Source organism: Dipodomys spectabilis, unplaced genomic scaffold, assembly GCF_019054845.1.
Source record: "Dipodomys spectabilis isolate Male_0828 unplaced genomic scaffold, ASM1905484v1 ptg000024l, whole genome shotgun sequence".
In the NCBI taxonomy this organism is placed as follows: domain Eukaryota; kingdom Metazoa; phylum Chordata; class Mammalia; order Rodentia; family Heteromyidae; genus Dipodomys; species Dipodomys spectabilis.
The window spans coordinates 24,436,076-24,450,294 of NW_024870701.1; the positions used below are offsets into that span (position 1 = coordinate 24,436,076).

The window sequence follows — 14,219 nt, forward strand, 5'->3', positions numbered from 1 at the left end:
TCATTTGGCCTAGGGCAGACGTTGAACATTTATAACTCTGGGCTGAAAGGGAAATAAAGCTCTAAAGTGCTCACCTACAGGCCAGAAAACTAGTATATAGACTATAAGCTATAGACAGCACCTATTATACTGCTAGAAGTTATCAAATCAAGGGAAAAACCTTCTATATTTCTTAGTGAAGGCAGATCAAAATCCAGGTTAAATGACTGTAATTAACTGCAGTCCTTTCCTTTAAATAAGATACTCTAGATTAAAGCTGGTTGGATTCCAGGTAACAATCCACTCCTCTTTGCCATTACACTTGGTTAAGCAGACATCCAGGTGACAAATACACTACTAAAAGGTCAGATCCTTAAAAGTAAGTAGCTATATTAAGAGTGGCGCTGTCAAAGGTATAAAAAAAAGTATCCTCACAGATATCTAGAAAAGCTCTAACTTTTTAAGTTTAAATTCTTGTGTATTTTTAAGTCTTAAGTCATCTGAGATTTTTAAAAATTTTCAAGCATAAAGCACCAAAAGTACACATTGAAACTGTTCATATAAAATAGTAATAAAGAATGCTGGGCATGGTAGTGTACATCTTTAATCCCAACACTCAAGAGGCAAAAGGAGGAGGACTTTGAGTTTGCGGTCAACCCGGGCTACTTAGCAAATTCAAAGCTACATAGCAAGACCTGCCTCAAAAAAAAAAAAAAAATAAGGGCTGGGGATATAACTGTTAGAGCACTTGCTTAGCCTGAACAAAGCCCTAGGTTCCATACCACTGAAAAATAAAATAAAATAAATAAAATAAATAGCGACAATGAAACACATACCAAAAGTAACAAGTACTATTATCAACTGCAATAACTAAGAATAAACTAATTTCTAACAATATATTAATTTACTTTATAAAACACTGTTTGATTAAACAGGGAAAAAGGGAGACTCTGAGACTAATGGATAACAAAATGATAACTATACATCATTCTTTTATTAACAAATTATGCCACACAAATCAGATTACTTTATCTAATTACAGAATTAACAGAAAGTCCATCTGTACTTACAGCAGCAACATAAAATCCTACTGTAAAGAAATTTGGTATTTTCACAAATACTGTTACCTGGGTTGGAACCTACTAAGATGGCAAAGCTGGTGACTGTGGTACAAGTACTGCTGTAAAAGTTTGGTCTGGCTTTGCTGTTCCACACTTAATGATACATAGACCTCCTAAAGCTACAGCCTCGAATACGGGATGATGTGAAAAACCACATATTACGTCAGACACAAGAACAGCACACAAAGGCCATGAAAATTTGAGAAGGTAAAAAAGCAATCCTAGGAGGGATGAGTCGCATCCACCTTGACATAGTAAGCCCCTCACCTGACACTTCTATTTGAGAAATCAGCCACTATAAACAGTTTTGCCTTAAAATGGATAAACCTTGGAGATAGAAAAAAAAATTAAGTACTAAATCCTCAAGAACTCAAAATGACTTAGGAAGTCAAATGGAGCAAACTATAAAAGCTGGATGAAAATGTTTCTCTATAAGCCAAACCCAGTTATTTGAGGGATTAAAAATCAAACCCCATAGAAAACTGGTCTTCAAAGTACAGCCGGCACAGCCACAACAGCAGTGTTTCAGGGAGTCATAAAATAAGACTTTCTCACTTAAATCCAAACACTTCGGTCTTTTGTGATTTGGGGAAAAAGAATGATCCAGATGCTGCTCCTAATCCCTTCCCATTTTCTTTTCCTTAAATTTGAAAATCACTGCTGGACAGAAACTGTACTGACAAGATATATGATCACAAACAAAATATAATTTGTCAGTGCCACCAAAATTTGAAAGGTTTCAGCAAAGATTATGTATTTAGTATTCTCTTCTATAAAATAAATGAGCAAATTAAGCTTATGGGAAGAAACTGATTTTTGTTATCTTCATCTCCCATATAATCCCTTCTGCTGCCTCCAAACCATCAGTATTTCTGGACACTGAATGAATATTCTAACAAACATTCTAGCCATTTTACCTCAAAAATATCTCAAAGGCTGCACAGAATTTGTTTTTCTTAAGAAGGAAAGCCTCATATTTATAGAAAACTCTAGAATGAAAATGTACAGTTACCAAAAATAACACATTATGTCAGAGCAGAATCTGCATAGTGTTCTTAAACATAATCACTAATAAAGAGCAGCTAAGTCCCAGCACTTCACTCTGCATACATTAGCAAACAGTGTCAAAAGTGTAAATGACAACCAGAAAAATGCACAATATAGTTTTCTTTGATGTGATCATGAAGCGTTGACCTTCAAGAAGAAAAGCGGTCCCAAGCTCCGGCCACTTATCAAAACTTCACTGCTTCAACAAAATAGAGCAAATCTCTGTGGAAAGGACTCATTCAGCAAACATGATTTCTTTCCCCATATTTTTTCCTTCACATTGGATCAAACAGAAGTTGTTGTCAATCTAGAATCAGTGATTATATCTTTAATTAAAAAGTTTAAATTTTATGTACATAATTTTATTGCTGTTTATTGTAACAAAAAAGTTTAAGTTGATTTGTAGAATCCATCCAGTAATATATGAAACAAATCCACTGCTCAAGACACCATTATGGCTGAATGTAGCTGATGCTCAGCTTATGAGTAAGGAAAGTCCTTTCAAGTCATTTGGTTCTTGCTGGAGTCATCTGTGTTCATCTCTCAGAAAGTGAAAGAATCCATTTGATGTTTCAATAAATATCAAATTGCCAAAACTAATAAACAAAAAGTTTCCATGGACCAAAGATCCAAGAAAGCAGTTTTGATGAATGATTCCCAGAATCAAATAAGTCCTCCTTTAGTCCAATGAGATGATGTCAGGAATATTACTTCCACTGCTGGTTATGACCCCTGTCTCACTCCTGCTGCTGGATGAACTAACATGAGTACTGCTTTCATGGGGGCTGGTGGTGGTGACAGACGTACTGCTTGCTGTTAAGGGTGAGGTGAGACTATCCAAAAACATAGGAGGACAGTACTGCTTGAAACAAACAATGATGTGGATAAGGAAGAGGCTACTTGGTTTTAAGTAAAGACTAGAAGATATGTACAAGTGAGAGCCACAAGTGAAATCCCCCTGGGACTTAAAAAAAATTTTACCTCTGGGTAAAAGATGGCATAAATTTAACTACTTTATATTCTTTAATGAATGCAGTATACTTTTTATTCAGTTAAAATGTATGCATAATTTGTTTGTTGACCATATCCAGAGGTAGAGGTACCTGTGATGTCAACAATAACTGAACATTAAACCTTAGCCCCAAATTTGAGACTGAGACTTAAGCACAAAGTAATTTGTTCAACTAAATGTATTTAGATAAGATTTAAACAAAATTATGAAAGGCTAACAAGGATTTTCATATTATGAAAAATGCTAAGGCAAAAATCCAACAATTTCTCAAATTATTATCAAACACACCCTTTATGAATTAAAAATGACCAGCTGAATAATGGCATTAGACTCCTGTGGACATACATACATAAATGCATACTAATAATACTTGTTAATTTAGACTGTCAACATTGATTCTACACTACATAGTAGTTAATTACTAGAAGATGCTCCAGAATCCTATCATACCATCACAAAACTCTGGAACATATCTTAGAGAGCTACATAATCTTCCTTGCAATGTTTGCTTTACATCTTTCTTCAAAGTGTTCATATTTCATGTCCTCTTACCATCCTGGTGGTTGACAAAGAACTGGGATACAATGTTCTAACACTGACCATGAGGAATGGTTTAAACATTATTTTTTATGTTACAACAGAATATTTTATATGAGAAACAATGCCACCGACTTTTTTAGCACAAGTGATATCTAATATACTGCAGAATGTGATTAAAACTGAAGTTGCCTAAACTGTATTATCTCCCTAAAATGGTAATAACGGCTTCAGATTTAGCTGTCAGTCAGAGGAAGAACAGATACAGTTTAGACTGCATTTCAATAGTCACTTAATGTTTTGGATGCAAATCAGTTGTTTCTTTGGTAAAAATTACTGCCACAGGGCTGGGAAGGTAGCTCAGTGGTAGAGTGCTTGCCTTGCATGCATGAGACCCTGGGTTCGATTCCTCAGCACCACATAAGCAGAAAAAAAAATGGAAGTGGTGCTGTGGCTCAAGTGGTAGAGCGCTAGCCTTGAGCTGAAGTCGAACTGAGGGACAGTGCCCAGGCCCAGAGTTCAGGCCCTACAACCAGAAAAAAAAAAAAAAAATACTGCCACACACAGTAGAGGAAGATGCCTTAGGTCTAAAAGAGTTTGTAAGTTTAAAAAAGTTAAACTATCAAATAAAATTTTTAAATTTTTTTTAAATCTCTGTACTTGTATGATCTATGTATCTGTGTGTATGTATATGTGTATATCTATCTGTCTATAATCAATCATCCATTTGGTAGTATAACCTGGGGTATGAACTCAGGGCTTTGAGTTTGCTAGGCAGGTGCTCAACCACTTAAGCCACTCTTCCAGAATGATTTTGCTCTGGTTATTTTGATATAGGTTTGCTCTTGTTATTTTGTCACCTTTTTGCCTGGGTTGGGCCACAATCCTCCTATTTACGCTCCCTGTTATAATTAAAACACTAGGTGCGTTATCACCACATCCAATGTTGTCTGTTGAGACAGGGTCTCATGGACTTTTTTTGCCCAGGGTGATCTGGAACTGTGATTCTGCAGATGTCAGCTTCCCAAGTAGCTAAGATGACAGATGTAAGCCACCATATTCAGCCTAAGTCAATTTAACTATAAGTGAGGGGAAAATCTAGAAAAAGTCCAGAAACTTTATTGATGTTATTTTCAGTCTGTCTTTGACTAGAAAGATACTCGTTTATAAGTGCTAAATGCTAAAGTCTTGTTCCCAAAGGATGTGTAACTCAATACTCTTGTCTTTCAGCGAATTTACTTTTAACCCTACATCCCTATGTATACTTCTGCACAAACACAATAGGTATTATGGGGCATTATGGGGGTGAAAATGGAAAGTAAAGATTCTTTGGTAAATAGAAGGCACAAACTTAGCAACTTATGAGGTAAAAGTCACTCTTCTAGTATTGTCCACATATGCCCACATTTTTTTTTTTTAAACCAGTACCAGGGTTTTTTTTAAACCAGTACCTGTTCAAATGGTACCATATTCCTTGAGCCAAACTTCCAGCCTGGCTTTTTTCCTGGTTATTTTGGAGAGGGAGTCTCAGTCTTTTCTTCCAGGGATAGCTTTTTAACCTCCTGAATAGCTAGGATTATAGGCACAAACCAGCAGTAAAAACTGGTCATCGTTTTATAAGCCTGAAGAATCTATATCCTAGAGAAGTAAATAACTATGGTATAAAATGTGTTTATAAATGCTAAAATTTCCTCAGTCTACATGGGACAAAATTACCATGTAGTTTGTGCAATCAAATACAAAACACAAAGAGGAGGCTCAAACTAGACATGCAATTAGCTGATGCTGAGCAGTCCATGGAGCAAGCAATATGTGGGTTCTTCCTTCCTAAGTGCTCTTTTGATATTTTCTTGTCCCCTTCTATTTTCTTCTTTCACTATACATCTGCTGTAAGTCTGACAGTAAGATTCATGCTTACTACACAATCAGCCTAGGACTGAGATATGCAAGCATTTCTTATCTTTGACAGAAAAAGTAGAGATCCCAAAACTTTGAATTGAGAGCGTCCCCTGTATAAATCTTTCTTTTAAACAATGAAGAAAATAAGCTAGTGAGTCAAGTCTGTTTAAAGTTTTAATGGCTAATTTTCTAAGTTTTATGTGTAAAATGAAATTTTACTCTAATTTTTAATTCTGGTCCTCCAGAACTGGTTCCATACATTCTAATCTCTTAGATGTGTATAATATCAGCTGACTATGCTCAGTAAAATTAGGTATTAAAGACAAAGAATTATCAACTGAGAACTTGTAACTTTATTACTCCAAAAATTATGAGGTATCTATCTAGTACTTGTTTCCTATCAATATAGGTTATTGAAAGTTAACTGTCCTGATTTTATGCAACTGGTCATTTCTAGCTAGTATGATATACCCAACAATAGATACAAATTAGTTGCTTAAATTCAGGATACATACCTGGGGATCAACTGGAATAAGGGAAAGAAAATCCAAACCTAAAACAAAAATTCTTTGTTAATAGTTGCCTCATATTTTGGAGACTAGAATTATTTTCTCAAATCATTCTCTACCATAAATCACAAAATACTTGAAGGTAAATGCTCATCACTCTGCCAAAGAGAAGTTCAATAACCATGATCAGACATTTTAATGTGTCTTGAAATCCCAAAGACCAACATATTTCCTGACCAAACAACTGGAAAAACCACCTCCTAGTAACTCCAAATCAGTGGTCCAAAAAGGAAAGGACTACATTCACGGCAAATATTTTTCATTTGTCATTTAACACAATTGAGAAGCAATGAAAATCATAATGATCTTCAGACCATTAAAAAAAAAAACCCATACTTAGGCTCTCAAGATATTTCACATTTATTTTTCAGAAATACACACCACACTGAGGTTCATCTAAAAATGTCACTGTTAAAACAGGTATCTATTTCTTTACTAGCTCTCTTCCTCATTCCCACATCAAGAGAAGTTAGTACAAAGTGCAATACTCTGCACCAAGCAAGCACTTGGTAACTTTCTGCTCACTAAACAAGCTAAGGGGTAAAGGGATTAACAATACAATTCTCTAAACCAGAAGAACTAAAATTTTACAATTACGTTTTAGAAATATGGATGTGGGAAAGGCCACTTGCCCACATCATTTTGAGGTATTAAAATAATAGTAAAAATATTCCAGATATGGGAAGTCTGAAAATAAACTTCTAAGTCAGTCCCGTTACACCTTTTATGTCCAAATTCTTTTAAAATGTATTTTTAAAAAAAGATATCAGATACTAGGTATAGGTCCATTAAGACAGGACAGTTATCTATTTAGTATCAATATCATGACATTTTATTTTCTGGTATTCAATGTCATCCCAAATGCAACAACAAAGTATGGTCCTATACTGTTTTCGAAATAGTATGGAAGGTATTAGAAAAATTTAATAACCACTATAAATAATTTTAACTCAAAAATTTAAAGTATATTCCAAATGAGGGTATTTAAAACCTATCAGTGATTTAGGCTATAGTACCAATCATTTCAAAGAAATCACTGAAACAATTTCTAAAGCACTTTAAAAAATGTTACTATATTATTTTAATTACAGCTGTTCTTGCTATATAATATTAGTTTGAGCCAACATCAGCTAAGGAAATCACAATGCACTTTTCCAATGACTTGATCATTATACTGATCACGAGACCATTTCTCTTCACTTCAATGATATTGCTCAACAACTATTTTCTCTGCTTCTGAACAGCACTTCAAAATTTGTATAGCCTTTAAGTAACTTGAATGTTTTATACAGTCAGTATTTCCATTATTGACTAAGCCATACAAACTTTACTGGAATGTTAAATGGCTTACTTGATTTTTTGTTTGAATTTAAATAGCATTTTTCCCCCTTGTAATTTGTGCTGGCCTTGGGGCTTAAACTCAGGGCCTTTATGTGATCCCTGAGCCACTTTGCTTTAAGCTAGTGTTCTACTATTACTTGAATCAAAGCTCTTCTTTGACTTTTTTGATAGTTAAATTGGAGACAGAAGCTTCACAGACTTTCCTGCCTGCATATGGCTTCAAACCACAATCCTCATATATCAGCCTTCTGAGTAGCAAGGATTACAGGTCTGAGCCACAAGCATCAGGCCACTTCTTCATTTTTATAAGAGCTTTCATTTTTAATAGTTTCTTAGTTTTCTAAATTCCAGGTTTTCAATGTTTATTCAGTCCATTTTAATATCTGAAACTAAGGCATTGATAAAGTATTGATACCTCTGATGAAACTAAAGTATTGATACCTCTGATGAAATAAAGTGTACTGAAAACAAATCACTTCAAACAATGTTACTCTTTTAAATGTTCAACTATTCCTATTTCATAATTTCAAATAAATTTAAAGGTTTGATATAATATTCAAACTTATTGTAACTATCATTTTAGGAGCATATTAATTATTGCATTCTGAATTTGCAGCATTTTGCATTTTAATTATTACAATTATCCAGATCTTCAGATGAATTCTCTTTGATGTGTGCTTAATTCAGAAAAAAATTTTTAAGTGACTTATTTGTTTTCCATCTTTTGATTCCAACAGGAATATAGTGACTTACATAATGTCCAAATAAAATACCTAGGTATTTTTCTGAAATTTTAGTGGAAACTCTAGATTGTCTTCCATGCATTACATAGGTGGTATCTATTTTTAACTCCCCCCAAAAGGTTTCAATAAAACCATTTTGTCTCAAGCACTCAGCAGTGAAAAGTTTGATATATTTTGTATTGATTCCCCCCTCAAATCAATTATCACTGAAATCTTCCAAACTCCAACATAAAATTTCATCAATACTGATTTGACTTTACTGCCTATTTTATGTTTAGCAAAATACTACTTCCTTATTATATCTTAAGTTTCAATTGTAATAATCCATATTAATGTATTTTTCGCCTTCACAAGTATTTCATGGTTGAAAATCCTCTATAGTTTTAACAACAAAGCAAATCATGTCAAAAACTCTGATCATACATTCTAAATCCTTTTGTTCTGGTAACAGTGATAAAATTATAATTTTTGAATTTTAAATCCTTTATTAAGTGAAACGGAACTCATTTTTTCCCTCATTGAGGTTAATACATTTTCCCCTTTACTTAAGCCAAGAACTTTCACAAAACATAACTGCTACATGATTAAATATGTAAAGATTTAGCACTTTCAAATTTTAATGATACAACTTTTGAGCACCATTCGCACCTGACAGTATGGCACTAGCAATAATAAGGCAGTCATAATTTTTTCTTGAAATAATCAAGCTGTTTTCCATTCCATAAATACAAATTATTTATTTTGTATTCATTGTTGCACAGTATCAGAAGATGTTCCAAGCTGCAGTTCATTATTAATATCATTTCTTCTTTGTTCTCCTGCAGATTCAGAAGATTCATATTTATGATGTTTAAAAGAAATGTTAAGAAATGGATTAAACTTTGTCATCTCTCCATTTTTGGTGTTCTATTTAATATTTTATTATAAAATTATTACTTTATCAATACCAACTCTACATTATGACTAATTAAGTAAAAATTATACACAAAAATAAATTCAAAGTACTAATTACAAAAGAGCACATTAACAACAAAACCAAAGTAAAAATTTAAAGTATTTAGGTGTAGTAACTGCCACATAATTTATACTCGATAATAAGCTAGAAGTTCTTTCTAAAAATAATTGAACCTATTTAAATTTATAAATTGGTAAGAAGCTCTCCAACACTGTAATAACCAAGTATTAGTTTATACTAAGTATAAGCCTTAAATATGAATAATCAAGACCAGCTTGAAATGCATTTTATGAAACAGAGTCCATATATGTTTTATTTTCTCCCCTGAATAAGTTTGTTCATTTCTTTTCTTTATTGAGATTCAGTAATTACAAAAATTTCACAGTATTGTGGCATAGTGATACTTAGCTAAAGTCACCAACACATTTTAACCTTCACAATGTTAATTGTCATTGTCTTGATCTACAAAGCCTATGAACTTTACAGATTTTTAAAAATAAAACTATTTCTTCTGAATCAGGTGATATGTAAATTTCTTTCCCTTTGCTTAGTGTCAGCTGTTTCCTCTTTCTCCCTCATTTTTTAAAAGCAAAAGATCAGGGACTTAGTGGCTCCTGCCTATAATCCTAGCTACTCAGGAGGCTGAGATCTAAGGCTCACCATTCCAAGCCAGTCCAGACAGAAAAGTCTCTGAGAGTCTTATCTCTAATTAACCAGCAAAGAGCCCAGAAGTTGAACTGTGGCTCTAGTGGTTGCATGCTAGTCTTCAGCAAAAATGCTTAGGGATAGGGGCTGGGAATGTGGCTCAGTGGTAGAGTGCTTGCCTTGCGTGCATGAAGCCCCAGGTTCGATTCCTCAGTACAACTTTTAAACAGAGAGGGCCAGAAGTGATGCTGTGGCTCAAGTGGTTAAGAGTGTTAGCCTTGAGCAAAAGAAGCCCAGAGATAGTGCCCAGCACCAGAGTTCAAACCCTAGGACTGGTTAAAAAAAAAAAAAGCTTAGGGACAGTGCATAGGCTGGCCCTGAATTCAAGCCTGAGGATTGGGGGGAAAAAAAAGAAAAAGAAAAAAATGTAAGTCATATTTGAAAACAAGCAATATAGTTAGTAAACTTGGTCTATACTATTGCCTACTAGCCAAGATCACTAAAAAAAAAAAAAAAATAGAATTCACTGCCATTTTTCAAGATTAATTTTTAACTCAAGGTCAAAAGTAAACAAATGATCTCAGAATGCTTATTTAAAAAACAGATTAAGATAACATAAACATTCTTCAAGCTATTCAAGGTTAAAGTAACATGTGACATTAGGAATTAAGAGTTTTTATCTTTGCTGTGAACCAAAACCTCTCATCTACACCCTTATACAGCCCTATACAGAACAAATACTTTTTAATTAGCGTTTGCTATTTTATAAAAATAAAAGTAAATAAAAATATTAATTCCCAAATCACATATAGAACATGTAATTCTTAATACTTCTAAACTGCAATTCATATAAAATGTATCCCCAAATGCTAAGCTCTAGTCTTGAGAAGCACCAACTCTATCCTTATGGGTGGCAAAATCAGACTCAAACTACATAAGCATACTCTGAAGTTCTGATGGGCTACTAAGAAGAATGTAAGAAAATGTTCTCCTTAACCTATGAAATAACTACGGTAATAAACCAAGAAAAGGTCTGGTTACGAAGGAGAATCCTTTCAATAAAATTTTCCTACTAGTGTTCTCTATTTCTTATTATTGAAAATCTATAGATCTCTCAGTAAACAACTGAATATGATGTACTAAAATATTGAAACTTTTATATAAAGCCTTCAAATTTCCTTAGTAATTCTAGTTCTAAAAAGGGAAAGAAAAAGAAAATAAACATTCCCCACATACCTGGTAAATCTGATGACATGCTTGATATTGGCGTGTGGTGGAATGGTACTGAGTAGTCTGTCAGTGAAGGTGGAATAGCAGCAGGATCAACTGAAGTCACACTGGGCACCCTTACAGAAGATGGCTGATACATGAGAACCCTGTTTTAAATAGCATGAGAAATTACAACAATCTGGCTGTTAGTTCACTGGAAAGAAGAGCTGAACCTCTCTGGGCATTCTTAGATGTATATTTATTCTCAAGTAATTATATGGCCACTCACTACATAGTACTCTATACTTTATTTCACTTAAAAGTCTTCATATTAATATGAATATCTTGGTTCTCAATAGCAACTGTGATGCAAGAGCAAGCTGTCATTAATGCTCCATTATGTTGTTGTCATTAGTGCTGGATTTCATCCATAAGTAGAAAGATACTTTATATGTGTTTATTAATAGGTTGATATTAGATAACTTACCTATACATTAAAACTTAATAGAGGACTCTAAAATATGACACTACTCATACTAGATCAACCAGAATTTTAATTCTACTTGAAATGTAATATTTGAAATCTTACATAGGAATGATCTGAGCAAAACTCAGTATCTTAAGCTAGCCCATCTGACGGTGGTAGAAAGCAATCAACAAATCAGGGAAAGATGGCCAGTACTTAAGATATAATATCCAAGCCGGGCGCTGGTGGCTCACGCCTGTAATCCTAGCTACTCAGGAGGCTGAGATCTGAGGATTGCGGTTCAAAGCCAGCCCGGGCAGGAGAGACCGTGAGACTCCTATCTCCAATAAACCACCAGAAAACCGGAAGTGGCGCTGTAGCTCAAGTGGTAGAGCGCTTGCCTTGAGCTGAAGAGCTGAGGGATAGCGCCCAGGCCCAGAGTTCAAGTCCCACAACCGACAAAAAAAAAAAAAAAAAAAAGATATAATATCCAGAAATAAGGTTATTGCCTATTCTGCTAAGATGGTTATTGGCTTTGAAATTAGCTGCTCATGCTAACTAAAGATACAATTAAACACATAGTACTTTATTACATAAAATACACAATATTTAAATAAAACCTAATACTATCAAGAAGTAGTATCAAAAAGCTGAGGCTTAAATTGAAAAATGATTCTGAATACTTTCATCTAACCTTTAACTTTTTCTGCATGTTGGAAATACTCAATGGCTGACTTAGGATGATGTGTACAATTCTATGATATATACAACTATAAGGTAAGTAAATGTTATTGTACATAAAAACCTTACAAAAAGTGGACCAAGAGACAGTAGATTAGTACAAGCACACACAAATGTTTGAAAGAATGTGTTCACAAGTTGTCAAGAGAACCTTGTTATTATGGTCTAAGATTGCACTGTGAAAAAGTACCCTATATTAAACTCTGAGAAGTCTTTTCATTAAGATCAAATAGCTTCTTCGATATGAATCAGAGAGTAGATGACCAAAAAACTGTATCTACTTACCCAGATTTTGCCCTAGACAGGGTAGTAACGGTAAGAGTCCATTTTTATTGAAAAATTATTGTGTACCTAGCATGGAGGCTAAGGTTTTTCATGATTTCATGGAAACTTCAGAATAATCCTGAGACAAATATTATTTAACCTCATTTTACAGAATAGAAATAGGTAGTCCCAATCAAGTTAGAGTTTTCAACTGAGACTACAGAATAAGTGTACAAATGTCAGAAAAAGTATCTGCTTTTATAAGATTCCTTCCTCACATTTGCTAAGGTAGCAAATATCCTTACAAATAGATTCAAGACTATCTAGTTCCTCAAACTCTCACTTCCCAGATATGTTGAGTATTTTCATCAAAATTTGCTTTACTGTAAACAATGTGCTGACTTGAAGATACTTCAATGAAACTAAAATTAAAAATGCCTTCTGTAGTGACTGCAACTTCTCATTTATAGACTCATTGCAAGAAAATCCCAAACAACTGTTTGAAAGTGTAAAGAACAATAGTGAATTCAAAATTAACAAACCCTTTGGTTGGGCTGCTCTGTGTTTCTGACATAAAGATGCATTTCCTTTTGACAGGAGGGTCTTCCTCTTCATCAGAAGAGCTTTCTATTGTTAGATCAATAACATCTACTTTTTTCTTACTTGCTTCATTGGCTACAGTCACTGAACAAGGTTTACTGAGGACACTTGAACCTGGATATAAAGAAACAGGAAGAAAACAGAAACAAGGTATAACACAATAAACTCTATCCATTGCTGTTTCAACAGTGCATTTCCAGGGGCTGGGAAGGTGGCTCAGTGGTAGAGCGCTTGCCTTGCATGCATGAGGCCCTGGGTTCAATTCCCCAGCACCACATAAGCAAAAAGAAAAAAGCTGGAAGTGGTGCTGTGGCTCAAGTGGTAGAGCGCTAGCCTTGAGCTGAAGAGCTGAGGGACAGCGCCCAGGCCCAGAGTTCAGGCCCCACAACCGGACCCAAAAAAAAAAAGAAAACTGCATTTCCATAATGATACACATCTAGGAATGCCACATGATCTGTAATATAGATAAGGACCAACTCCCTAACTCAGATGTTAATTAACTGCTTATCTGCAGAGACAGAAAAATTGTTCCTCCTTGAGAGAGACCAAAAGCATCCTTGAGACAATGTTTTCAATTCTCACCAATACCGTTGCTGGACATGGGCAGATCTCCTGCTGCTCACACTTTCTCTCAGATTAGCAGTAACTGTACACACAACACTCTGGGATCATGGAACTGGTCTCCAGCTACAGTATTGACAAAATTGTGGGAAAAGAGTATGTGGTGTGCTGGGAAGGTGGCTCAGTGGTAGAGCGCTTGCCTTGCACGCATGAGGCCCTGGGTTCGATTCCTCAGCACCACATAAGCAGAAAAAAAAAAAAAGGCAGGAAGTGGCGCTGTGGCTCAAGTGGTAGAACACTCACCTTGAGCTGAAGAGCTGAGGGACAGTGCCCAGGCCCAGAGTTCAGGCCCCATGACTGGACCCCCCCACCCCCAAAAAAAGAGTATGTGGTTTCACATGCTACATGTTCTCAGAGACATTTCCCACAGTTAGCTACCCCCATGGTAGCAATTCTGCTCAAATTAAAGAATGTACAAATAAGAAACGTCATTCTATGTCAGTACTTGACATAGAATTTACCTTGAAGCC

The 14,219-nt window shown here is 34.8% G+C and overlaps 1 protein-coding gene across 4 annotated transcripts in view; it reads right to left on the minus strand.

Annotated features, from left to right (window-relative positions):
• Positions 1–943: 943 nt before the first annotated feature.
• The window catches only part of Pias2 (protein inhibitor of activated STAT 2), a 70,990-nt gene continuing 57,714 nt past the window's right edge, over positions 944–14,219 (minus strand). For 2 of the 4 annotated variants that reach the window (XM_042675014.1, XM_042675016.1), the window contains 4 exons: positions 13,071–13,242; positions 11,085–11,224; positions 6,111–6,148; positions 944–3,009 (listed from right to left, as the gene is read on the minus strand). In XM_042675014.1, coding sequence (XP_042530948.1) covers positions 2,827–3,009; positions 6,111–6,148; positions 11,085–11,224; positions 13,071–13,242 — 533 coding nt within the window. In that variant the 3' untranslated portion in view covers positions 944–2,826. Of the gene's footprint in view, positions 3,010–6,110; positions 6,149–8,591; positions 9,067–11,084; positions 11,225–13,070; positions 13,243–14,219 lie in introns of those variants that run through there. The other 2 variants (XM_042675015.1, XM_042675018.1) reach the window with 2 other exon arrangements.